General features: G+C 38.1%; 2 protein-coding genes across 2 annotated transcripts in view; both read left to right on the forward strand.

The window, feature by feature from the left end:
* Positions 1 to 13,232, forward strand: part of LOC120715717 (protein-glutamine gamma-glutamyltransferase 2-like) — a 51,089-nt gene that overhangs the window by 11,661 nt on the left and 26,196 nt on the right. The window contains exons 2-3 of the mRNA XM_040002808.1: positions 1,536 to 1,601; positions 5,933 to 6,070. Of these exons, the coding sequence (XP_039858742.1) occupies positions 1,536 to 1,601; positions 5,933 to 6,070 (204 nt within the window). The remainder of the gene's footprint in view (positions 1 to 1,535; positions 1,602 to 5,932; positions 6,071 to 13,232) is intronic.
* On the forward strand, positions 6,185 to 9,448 carry LOC120715720 (protein-glutamine gamma-glutamyltransferase E-like). The gene is made up of 4 exons (XM_040002813.1): positions 6,185 to 6,470; positions 6,694 to 6,848; positions 7,148 to 7,281; positions 8,246 to 9,448. The coding sequence occupies exons 1-4, from the start codon at positions 6,398 to 6,400 to the stop codon at positions 8,394 to 8,396; spliced, it is 513 nt and encodes a 170-aa protein (XP_039858747.1). The 5' UTR covers positions 6,185 to 6,397; the 3' UTR covers positions 8,397 to 9,448.

A 13,232-nucleotide genomic window follows, 5' to 3' on the forward strand; every position in this document is an offset into this window, starting at 1 on the left:
CCTCACTGTACCCTCACCTGCTAAAACTTTATACAAGCTGCTAAATATGAAATTAAACAGCCTAGAAGATAACATAAAATAGCATGTGTTTTCTGACATAACTGAAATCTAATCTTTACGAAAAATCGGATAGTGTTACACACATAACTATGTGTTATCTGAAAATGCACAGGTGTGCACTTATGCAGAAACATTTCAGAGACACACCCAATGAGATAAAGAACAAAAAGGTTTGCAAAACAAAAAGTATCACCTGATGCAGAGTTAAGACGACCCAGCTCCAATAATAGATCATATTTAAGCAAAGCAGCAGCTTGTTGTGCATTTAAATATTATCAGCTGTGTTATAACCATTGTGACAAAATGGTAAATTGAGAGCTAATTTACCTTTGCCACATCAATAGCAATCATGAAAGTGGGGTTTTGTTATGGGAATTTTGGCATTACAGTTTTTCTGGTTTAAGATTTTTCATTGAGGTTATTTGTTGTTAACAATGAAAACTGTAATTAACAACGGCCAACTGTTAACACTAGATTGCTTTTAGAGTCAGCTGTGTACTGCTTGGTACAGAGACACCAGTTCCAATATTCTATTCTATTCTATTCTATTTTGGGGCCATGAAAGGCTTTAAAAGTATAATCCTAAGATCAGTTCTTAAACAAATGGGCAGTTGGTGCAGAGTCATTAAAACCGGTGTAATATCCCCACGTTTCTTGGGCTATTGCAGCGACTGAGAATAAAAGGATCATTAATCATATGAGTGTCAGCAAAACTCACAGTATTAGGCTAATAATAATAATAATAATAATAATAATAATAATAATAATAATAATAATAATAATAATAATAATAATTTTAGTTATAGTTTTTGTAACACTTTAAAACACGTAAAACTCTTCTGAATCTGAATTTAAAAAACACAAAATAAATGTACTGTATGGATCCCAACAGGGGATCAAAAAATTATAATAATAATTGTGGTTTGTAGTCTAAAGTGCTTTGGGTGATCGGTGATGCTAGAAAAGCTCAAGTTAAAAATTTGGTTGCTGTTTTTAACCCTGTTTGGTTTGGTGGTTTTGGTTTCCGGCAGATTGAAAAGGTTGCCTGTATTTCATATGGAAAATGGCAGCTGAAGACTTGCTTGCAGCTTGCACAATTTCATAGTGATTGGTGGTTGCCAGAGGGTTACTGGTCTCTGGACCTGTCCGACTGGCTCATTTGCACAGTGAATGCTAGTTGTGCTTTTTACTCATCTATGAGTTTGATGGCATCTGCAGCAAAAAGAATTCATGTGATATAATCAGCTACATAATGCCAACTGTTGGAGACTAAAGCAGTCCCTTTCCCTTTTCTGAGCTGGTATCTAAAAAATGTTATCTAATTCTAATCAGTCTCACTTGGTTGGCAGTTTTAAATGATCTGCCTTTCAAAGAAATGTCCCAAAAACCTGTTTCAGCAGGAATTGTATCTCTTTAAGTATGTCAGGCTCTTTAAAAGGCAGGAACCTATAGTGTTTGCTACTCTGTTTTCAGAGCTGAGCTGTTGCTTTCCAAACCTGCGATCGTTGTGATCCCTCCAGTAACTGGCATGATGGCAAACAGTGAGTATAAATTATATATTTTATTTTTTTAATTATAAATATATATAAATGACCTGACAACTAGAAAAAGGTTGAACAAGAATCATTTGTCTGAAATTACAAAAAAAAATAATTAAAAGAAATTAAAAATTTGAAAATTCTGGTTCAAATTTTTGACAATATATATAAAGGACCTCATGAGAGCCGTACAACAGTGAGTCTCTACAGCCATCTGTAAAACATGGTGAACGCTCTGACCTGATTCAGGGCTGCACTTTAGCCAGTGATGTTGGAGATCTTGCTAAAATTGATGGAATTATGAGTTATGCTCAATCAGATTTTGATCCACCATGCAATATCTGTCTGTAAATTTCTGGAAAAGTTCCTTTTTTAGAATGACGATGATCCCTAACACACTACCAATGTAGTGTGTTGACAAGGAACAGAATAGAAGGCAGCCGACATTCAAAAAAGATGTCTGAATGACTGAAAGTTTTGAGTTGGCTACTCTGACCACCACCAGCAGGCAGTTTTGAAGAATAAAGCTGGTCACACCAGCTACAACTTAGAGTTGTACAAACTCTGTTTTTGCCTTATATCCTATATTTCCATGTGCTTGTACACAATTTAATAAATTGCTACATTTATTTACCATTTTCCTAGTAAAATATTACAAAAAAAAACAAGAGGTGGGTAGAGACTTTCACACTGTACTGTAATAATAGTCTAGCAACAGAAAATAAATCCATTGCTGATATGTTTATTAACACCTGTTTATCTTGAGGACATCAATGTGTGGTGTCGAGTAACTTTGCACTTTTTTCAGATATTTTTCAGTTCTATTTCATTACATTCAGTTTGATTTATATATTTTATTTATTTGCACAGGGTAAAAATATTTCCACACAAATGCTTGTAAATAAGGCCCAATTATTCCAATTGCATTACACTTCAATGCACATATTTCCCTTCTTCCTAGCTAAACATAAAGAAATCACAGGTAGCTCAATGCTTTCACACAGTACTACTGTATTATTAGTCCACCAAGAGAAAAAAGATACATTGATAAGAAAAATTAAATTGAAGCCTTTTGTGCTTGGCTTTCATCATCATTTTCACTTTTTCAGAGAGTTTTCCCGACAGTTAAAGTTTGCAGTCAGACATGAATCCAGATGAGTTTGATATTCTGTGAATGAATACCAGACGACAAACAACCATATCACCAAACCAGCTGTACACCAACTAGTTCGACTTAAACAAATAAACTTTATTTTCAGTTATTATCAAACTCTCAGTGTGATGAGTTTATACAAATCAATTGAATTGAATTTTATTAAATTTTATTTCCATATTGCCAAATCACATTGATACTCATCTCAAGGCACTTTATTCTTTGCACACTTTATATTGAAAGGTAAAAAGCCTAAAAAAAACACCGAGAGGAAAAACACCCCAATAAGCAGACAACCCCCTATGAGCAAGCACTAGTTGACAGTAGGAAGAAGAACTCCCTTTTAACAGAAAGTAGTAAGTAGGTCAGATCCTGTAATTACAAAAAAAAAGGGATATAAAGGGAAACAAAATACTATCACTTAGGGAAAGCACAGCGGACGTATCGACCAGTAAATCAACAGCTTTACTTTTATGCTGAGCTCTGTCTTCACCACAACAGACCGGTGCGACATCTGCATCACTGCAGCTGTGACCATGAAGCATTTGTCAACTGAAACATATTCCATGATCTCTTGTCTTATCTTGTCTCTCATTTCACCCCTTTCTTTGCTTCACCTGGAAATAAACGTGTTGTTATACAGAGAAATTGCTGTGGGGCAGTATACAGATTCAACAAGGCTGTTGGTTCCAAACAATTCAAATTTACTGACATACGCACGGTGCTGAGAGCAAAATAGGTTTGTACACATTTCATAAATCTGACAGTATTTTTATATGGTGGCATATTTTTATTTTTATGTTTTGCACAGGGTAAGAACGTTCCCACACAAATGTTAGTAAATGAGGCCCAATTATTCCTAACACACCAGTGCTGTGCACAGACGTTTAAAGGGGCGGGTGTTCAAAGTTAAAAAGTAGCACATAGAACCAGGCTGAATATGAAAGACCCACATTCATCAAGAATCTAATATGGAATTACATTATGCTATATCGCTGTCATTAGGTGGGGACAATGCAAAGCAAATGTAGCATATGTGTTACCTGATGGGTACAATGTTGCTGCTGCTCCTGCTGCTGATAGTGCTGGAGGGCAGGGCTGTGCTGATCTGAGACTGTAGACATTAAAAAGTCCACAGGAGAAATGGTAGCTGATTAAACAATTGTTATGAGATAATAATAAAATGCAAAGATTGGTGACAGCTCTTGGAACCATAAGGCAACAGATTTAAAAAACTGTGGGAAATGAACTGAAACTGGAATATTACTAGGGAAAAACAAATGGGTGGTCATGGTAGGGTAACAATGTAGCAAAAAAAATCTATACACATAAAACATGCACACATACACACGTGTGCATACAGTGACATTTTGGTGTCACTTTGATGGACAGAGCTACAGAGCCATGACACCCTTATCCAGTTAGCTAGCGGCTAATGACCACCACTACTTGTGCAGTTAATAAAAGTACGGCTAATGTTTTGTTGCACTGTTGCACACACAGTGTGCTCATTTGTTTCAATTCGTCAGTTGCCACAAGAAAACTTAACAACGTGTACACATAAAATGTGCATACTCTTTGCGAGCTCGTTCCCGGCTCGTAACCAGCGCCCTCTGCCATCAAGGGTGAGCATTGGTTTGTGGTCATCATGTGACTGATGCAAGCCAGATCCTTTTATTTAGTAAAATGTAAATGTTACTGTTGATGGGCACAGGCAGGGGAAGGTGCTCAAATCCCTGCTTCCCTTTTGATGCCTTATATCATCTATTTCATCGATTTGTACGTTTTCACACAATTCAATGCACATATTTCCCTTTTTCCTAGCTAAGCATAAAGAAACTACAGGTAGCTCAATGCTTTCACACAGTACTACTGTATTATTAGTCCACCAAGAGAAAAAAATATATACATTGATAAAAAAAAAAAAGATTAAAGCCTTTTGTGCTTGTAAAATGGTCTGTATTTGTATAGCGCTTTACTTGGTCCTAAGGACCCCAAAGCGCTTTACACTATACACAATCATTCACACACTGGTGATGGCAAGCTACAGTGTAGCCACAGCACTATCAGAGGCAAGGCTGCCAGACACTGGTGCAACCGGGCCCTCTGGTGGCGCCGGTGGTGCCGGTGGTGCCTACTCTGACCACCACCAGTAGGCAACGGGTGAAGTGTCTTGCCCAAGGACACAACAACCGAGACTGTCGGAGCCGGGGCTCGAACCGGCAACCTTCCGATTACAAGACGAACGCTCAACTCTTGAGCCACGATCACCCCATCAATTGGCTTTCATCGGCAGGTGTTTATCTGGAGGGCATCAGGCTTAAAACCATAGGCGTGGTGTGTGGTACGTTTTCACTTTTTCAGAGATTTTTCCTGATAGTTAAAGTATGCAGTCAGAAATGAATCCAGATGAGTTTGATACTCTAAGAATGAATACCAGACGACAAACAACCATATCACCAAACCAGCTCAGCTACTTCTACTTAAACAGATAAACTTCAATTTTAATTACTGTCCAACTGTCAATGAAATGAATTAAAAATTAATACAAATTCAGTTCAACTGAATTTTATTAAATTTAATTCAGTTCTGTTTGTATTTATTTCTATATTGCCAAATCATAACAACTGTCATCTTAAGGTTAAACCACCAGTAGCACCAGGATCAGGGAGGGGACAGCTATGCTCCGACCAGTTGGCGGTGACGGGAGAAATGAAAGTTCACCGGGGTTGATTTAGAAGTGGAATTTAGTAATTAGTGAATATTGATTGCTAATCGTTGATTCTCTAAAAAAAAATCATCTTGTTCTCACAGATGTTTGAAAATAGTTGAAAATTATTAACTCTTTTATATTTTTTCTCAGTTTTCAAAAGCCCTTAATATGTGAAAGGGGCACTAACAGAAAGTAAATAACAACTTAAAAAGAGGTCATTGCAGAGGAATTTATGATCAAAACTGAGATATTTTTGAGATAATTTGAATATTTTTGAATCCTAGAAGAGTTAAAAACAGTAAGATAGGAAACCTGTGACTCAAATGTCATCACTACTTTCTGAATTATAACTTCCTGTAAAACTTCAAGCTTGCCAGTTAACAAAGGCTTTTCATGTCATACTGATAGTTGCTTTTATGGCTCTCTAAGATAATTACATTTGTACTCATGTTGTGTTTTTTGTTGCAGGAATTAACAAGGTGAATTTTCACTGCGTGACTAACAACACTGCTCATCGCACCATTGAAATTACAAGAAAGCAGCTGATTGTTAGGCGTGGCCAGCCCTTCCTGCTGACCCTGGAAATGGTGCAGCCTTTCAGTGTCAGACAGTGTCCGTCAGCTCATCCAGATGCTGAGATGCAGCTTCGAAAACTCCTCAAGATGGGTGGTGACTATGGTGGCCAATTAGAAGTCGGCCATCTTGGATACAACTTTTGTTTTTTTCCATAGGAAGAGGGTCATGTGACACATCAAACTTATTGGTAATGTCACAAGAAAAACAATGGTGTGCTTGGTTTCAACATAACTTTCAATGTAACTTCAACACCAGGAGACCAAGGCGATAAATGGCCAGGACATTAAACTGAGGCTCAAGCTGAGCAGTAAGGATCACACCAATAAGGTGTTGTCTGTCCGTGTCAACGCTCAGGCCATGAGGTACAACGGCAATCCAGCGGACAACATCCTGAACAAAGTGCAGCACGTGACACTTCTGTCTGGACAAGGTCTGCAGTTCTTATCTTACAATTTTATTCAGCATTGTAATTCATTTGAAAAAAAAAAAAAGAAATGATAGATTTCTATGATTTGAGGCTGCTACTTCAAACTCCACCCCAAGTCTCAGAAATGAAAGAAATTAGAAAGAAACAAGAAATTAAAGTTTCCTGATGATACCATGAATCTCTGGATCAGTTCTCACATTCCTGCCTCTCACTGTATGTCCTACAGATGTGGCCATACCTATCCAGATCCCCTTTGCAGATTACAGTAAATATATGGTGAACTGCGACAGCATAAAGGTTTCAGCAGTGGCCAGTGACAGTGATGAATACTACCAGACTGAGACCAACATCACCCTAGAGCAACCAGTCATCTCCATGAAGGTCATTAAAATCCTAATTTTGTGTGTAATATAAGGAAGTGTGTGATTTTATAACACAGGAAGTGAAAGCAGATTCAAACTAATGTCATTACTTGGTAACAAAGTATGTGTTCATGGTATACGGTAGACTGGCTGTGTCGCATGGCCTTACAACGATAACTGCTGATTGGTTATTTGACAGTCAAAAAAGCTTCACCTGAACTCAGTTGATGAACAGGTTCTATGAGATTCTGAAAATTCTGGACTTTGTTCTATAATTTGCTGCACATTAATGCTGTACTATATCTGTGCTTCTTTTAGGTTTTGTATCCAGTCCATGTGAACCGTGAAATGACATTGGAGGTGGAATTTAAAAACCCGCTCAATGAGAGGCTGAGAAACTGTTCCCTGACAGTCATTGGATGTGGCCTTTTTAAATCAGACTATATACAAAGGTCAGTACTGAGACTTAACATACAATCTAACTCATTACAATCACAGGGTATAAGGAACAATGTGATTGTCTGGAGTTAATGATAATATTTCCCATCTTCAACCAGATGCTTTTTGTGAAACAGTAATTTGCTTTCTATGTGAGAGTTACAAAAACAAATATTGATTCTAGTCAGATTTAATTTCATCATCTCAGCAGTTCAATAATACTGGTTAAAAAAACCTCTTTATTTTCCTTGTACTCTGCCAGTTCACTCATTTTCATTTGGTTTAATATTGATGTTAATGCAGTAACCTCATTATGTAAAATATCTTTAAAACAACACCTTTAAACCATAAACTATTGATGCTTGTGTAAAGATGAAACAAATTCATGGAAATTTTCTTGTAACTTTAACTTATTTAATTCAAGCCATCGTTTGTCTGCCACGTGTCTGATATGTTGCCACAGAAAAAGAATTAAAAATCTTCAAAAAGGAAATAACGAGAGAAATAATCCATTAACTACTCATTTTTGTATACGTAGCCTTTTGTTTTGATTAAAGTTGTGTTTCAAAGAATTGAAGTGGCCACAAAAGACTTTCAGATTTTGATTCATGCTGCATATTTTAGTGCTCTAAACAAATCTAAATTTTCTTTTTTCCTCCAGTCTTCAAAAGAAAAGAAACATTTCTAACTTACAGTGCTATGTTGTTGGTAGTGCCACCAAGTGTTGTTCACCAATAAATAGTTCCAGCTCACAATTCCATTTTGCATAAAGATAAAAATAAAAAGAAACAGTATGTTAATCCTAATTACTGCTTACAGACTGCTTTTGTAAAGAGTTTAGCTAAAGCTAGGCAACAGTTTCCCTTTATTCCCCCCCCCCCCCCCCCAAGCTAAATTGGCTTAAATAGCCTAGGTTCTCATCCAAACAGGGCTTGAAGTAAAATAAAAAAAAAAATAATAATGTTTTTCTATTTACAGTGACCTGGGTGAGGTAGAGCCAAAGGCCACACTGAAGCTCAAGATTACCACGACTCCCTACAGAGCTGGACTGAAGACCGTGGTTGCTGACTTCGACTGCAGCAGCTTCAGAGACATAAAGAGCTCCTGCATCGTTGACGTTAAACCATGAAGCTCTGGTTTCATTTACAGCTCCCTCTGTGTTTCTGTTTCTTTATTTAGTTTAAACTGGGATAGATTAATCTACTACACCTTGTTATAACTATCATCCACAGTAACGTTACTATCCATAGTCAAGGTTTTGTTTGTTTTTTTCCACTGGCTGGGATATAATCAAGTAGATTTTTTATTTCAAAGATGCAAACTGCCCAACATTTTCGGGGATATGCTTTGGGACTAACAGTTACCATAATTAATAATTAATGAGTAATGTAATCATTTTAATAAAAGAAGAGGGAGAAAAACGATTTCCTGATATTGCTTTGTAGCTTTTCTCTGTTTGTGCATTAATTATTATGGGGTTTAAATGATTGTGGGAAAATTATGAAGCTGTATTTTATGACAAGTTCTAAATATATAGCTCATCTCTTATACAAATTTGAGTAACAGTGATGGACCACCTCCTCCCCATCTCCTGTCCTAAATCCTGTCACCACTCGGATTCTGTTCTGCCATGATGGGTCAAATAAATAAATAAATTTCTCCATCTCAATAAATAATGTTCAGATTTAATGGCTATCAAAAGCATATGGTTGAGGTGCACCACCTCCACTCTGTGCCCTTCTCCCACACTCTCAGCAGCAAACACTCACACCCGGTAAATCACGACTATCATATAATTTGGAACAGTTATGATTGGAACATGCAGGTTTATGCTGGAAAACCTGCAGACTGTGTTCCTGAAAAGAACCAAGTGAAGTTTGTAGATGATGATTGCACAGCTCAGGGATACAGGGTAATGTGAGCTGTATCAGAAGCAGAAGCAAGTATAACAACGGATAATTTCCTCCATACACATACACTTCTGTGTTTACTTTATGTGACTGTATAAGAATTTAAAATAGTTTCAAAACAAATGTTCTTGATAACTTTGATCTGTGATAAACAGTATACCAGGGCAGGGCTCTAGAGTGCGACCAATTTGGTCGCAAATGCGACCAAATTTCTCCATGGTGCGACTAATAAAAAATACTTGGTCGCACCGGTGTAACCAAGTATTTTCTCGGAAAAAAAAGTTTCAGCAACCCTGAAAGTCTCCGTGTGTTCAACAACAGACACACATTATGCCCATGTCGTGTTCTAAACCAATCAGAGATACTCAGAGGCGGGGACCTCTGTGATTGGCCGTGGTCCAGATATTCCTGCAGACCTACTTGTGTTTACGTTTGAAAGTGCGGGCAGATAGAGAAGGGTGAGTAGCCCAGGTCAGAAGTGTATCAAGTTGGTATTGAGAAAATATGAAAAGAACAATTGATAACTTTTTCGTTAAGTTAAGGCCTGATCAGTCCAAAATTCTGAGCCAGCGCTCTGACACGGAGCCATCAACCTCTCTGTTTTTGTCAAACACTGGTCCGGAGACGGCATCAGAAAATGAGCCACATACGATCGACTCCCAGCCGGAGTCCACTGAAAGTAAAAGTGAGAAAATGTATAAATTTCGAATCGAGTGGCTTGACCAGTTTCCCTGGCTAAGATACAGCCAAGCTGACAATATGATGCACTGCATTTATTGTCGCGAGTGTGGAAAGACCATGGCCGGCAACACTGCATTTGTCACTGGTGCTAATACGTTTCGAATTGAAACGCTGAAAAAGCATACAGCATCGAGAAGACACATTATATGCCGCGATAAATGCTCTGCCAAAATGTCCCCGCTCCCCACTGCCTTTCAGCGGCAGGCAGGAGTAAACAGGTCATCGGAGGAGGCCGAGATGATCATTAAGTTTAACATCGCCTACAATATTGCAAAAGAAGAAGTTCCGTTTACTAAGTTCAAGTCAGAAATAACTCTTCACAGGAAAAATGGCTTGGACATAAACCCCACATACAGCAATGATGTTGCGTGCGCCCAGTTTATAGGCGTAATCGCTGACACACTGAAAAAAAAGACGTCAGTGGAAATTGCGAACAGTACATACATGGCCTTCCTGATCGATGGAGACACAGACATCGCCACAAAAGAATGTGTCATTGTGTACGCTCGTATCTTGCAAAAAGGAAGACCAGCGAATATACTGATTGGACACATTGAGGTCCAGCATGCCCATGCCCAAGGTAAGCCATGTCATGTCACGTAGCCTATGTATATGATTAATAATATTACGTCGTGTTACTGAATTAACCATTTCTAGCATATTCTTATCATTGAAAATTAAACATAGCAATAATACATGAATATAGAAACTCAAACTGAAAAAGACTGCATTGTAAACTCTTGATCTGATAAGTAAATGGTATTTTTTAAAATTTGTTTAGGAATTTATGCTGCCTCAAAGAAAGCATTTGCTGCTCTTGGGGACCAGTGCAGTAACTGGTTGGATAAAATCATTGCTATGGGGGCTGATGGAGCTGCTGTTAATTTGGGCAGCAAAGGGGGTGTCAAGTTAATCATTTTGAAAGGTTGTTAGTTAATCATTTACAAATCAAAAAAACGTGAACATGTAAAACTGCGGTGTTAAGTAATGCAGTTAAAAAATTTGGGTACGCCTAACTTTTGTGCTGGTGCGCCTAAATTTTATTTTTAGGCGCACCAGTGCAACCATGGCAAAAAGTTAGTCTAGAGCCCTGTATACTATGTTTTATCTGACTATTTAGTCAAAAGAATCCCCAAATCATGTTTTTAAGAGCTTGAATTCAAGGCATATGAGCACAATGAGACATACAGACAATTTTGACAGTTTGACAGCGTGGGAGGTCTGTATTTCCCGTAAACATGCTGTTATCAGAGTGTACTGAAAATGGACTAACACGTGTTTTTGATATTTTATTGTAATGGGTTACCAACAGATAAATTGTTGCACTAGCCTTGAAGAAAAAACTTGTGAAACCTTATCACAGTTTGTTAATGTTCAATTTAACTATGTGATTTTCCTTGGAAAAAGAGATGTTCCCAGATAAGGCCATGAATGCAGGCTGGGAATAAAGAGTACAGTCACGGTACTGGGTCTGGTGATGTTTCCTTGTCTAGTCTTCATCTCCTGTTTTACTTTGATAGTCTCCCGTCCTTTGTTAATGTTTTCAGTTTTGCTTCCCCCATGTCTCGTTATGTGTGATTGATCCCAGCTGTGCTCTCCTCCTGTGTCTGATTCCTTCGTTACTCCCTTGAGTATTTAAGCCCTGTGTTTTCTTCTGTCTGTTGTCACGTCACACCATCATGTACCCTCACTGTTGTGTTTCCCTTGTGTTCCTGCCTAGAGCTCAGTTCCAGGTTTGTTTCCTTGTTGCCTGTTTTGATTTTCTAGATCCTAGTTTAGTTTGTTGTATTCATCTTTTGAAATGTTCCAGCAATAAATCTGCCGTTTTGAGTAGTGATGGGCAGATGACGCTTCATGAAGCACTGAAGCTTTTCATCCAATTGGTTCACCCCAGCACAAAGCTTCTTGAAGCTTCATTTGCTCTAGTAGGACATCTACTGGATGTAAAAATATTAGTTGGCATGAATTTGAAGAGTGTGGCCTTTTGCACACAGCCTGTAAATGTCAACAACAAAAGGAGTGTGTAAAACATCTATATTGTAGTGATGGCAGTATACTGTGTATATTTATGCTGGCAGTATGGAAAATGATTATTTGGAAATGCTAAAAATAGAAATGATCATTTACTGTGAGGTGTGGTTGGGGTTTGGACAGTGGTTGTGCTTTTGTAACATTGAGGTATGGACAGTGATTAGTCTTTAGGGGACACATCATTGGTTTTTATTTAAAAACAACAGTTTCTCCACTGTGGCAGGTCGTAGGCGATTTCTTTTTTTGGACAATATTTCCCCTGCTTTTGAAAACACTCTCTCACAGGGCACAGATGAGGCAGGGGTACACAGGTATGTAAGTGCTAACTTATATAAGTGAGGATAGAACATTTACACACGCAGTTACTGTCCCTCTATTTACAAAGGCAGAGGCGTCACAGTGTGATTATTTTACGTGTAGTTGTTTTTTTTCCTGTGTAATAATATTTGACATTGCTATCAATGCATTTGTCAAAAAATGCCTCTCTGTGCAAAATGGGTTTTAAAAACATAAACAGCTGTCGGATACTGTTTGTCCGTGATTTAGACAGGGGGAACAAATCGTGGCAGGAGCAGCCTGATGTTATTTGTATCCCGCTGTAACTTTACTGTATAAAGAGCTAACATCTCCAAAATGTCAGGAGTAGTTAGTCATGGATCTCCTCCATGCCTGCTTCATGCCCTGGGGGACGGGGCTATGGCTCCCTACATCCTCTTGCAGACCATTACATGTGGAAACCATTTGAATACAAGCGCGCTGATCCACATAGGTGTGCACATGCGTGTTCACTGCTCGTAGACTTAAATTACACCTTTCTTGGCTGCTACTTCAAAGCACATTGTGCGCTGTCTGTCCTGCGTGCTGCACAACAACATTGAATATTTAGTATTTACTGCTGTTTACACTTAGCTAGATTAATGCGATGGGGTTGTGTTTAGTATGTTTTTAGGTAGGTTTTTTTTTTTTTTTTTTGCTTGTTTTCTATTCTTCTCTCAACAGGTGATCCAGGAGATTTTTTTTTTTCTCCCCCCCTTTCTCACTGTCCCTCTCCCCTTCTGTTTTTCTTTTCCTTCCTCTCTTTCTCCCTTTCCTATCCCTCACTCATGTCTGTCCCGTCTGTAACATTTGAAAATAAAATATAATAAATAATAAAAACAAAGGTCGACCAAATGGACCAATACGGCAATGCCACGATGATCCATTTGGCAAAGTAAATCCATTGGGTATCCTTGTTGGTCTTCAGACAACAATTCTGATGGCTAAAGAACCAAATGGGACAGGCA

This window comes from Simochromis diagramma, unplaced genomic scaffold (genome assembly GCF_900408965.1).
Source record: "Simochromis diagramma unplaced genomic scaffold, fSimDia1.1 OVJJ01000457.1, whole genome shotgun sequence".
Taxonomy (NCBI): Eukaryota; Metazoa; Chordata; class Actinopteri; order Cichliformes; family Cichlidae; genus Simochromis; species Simochromis diagramma.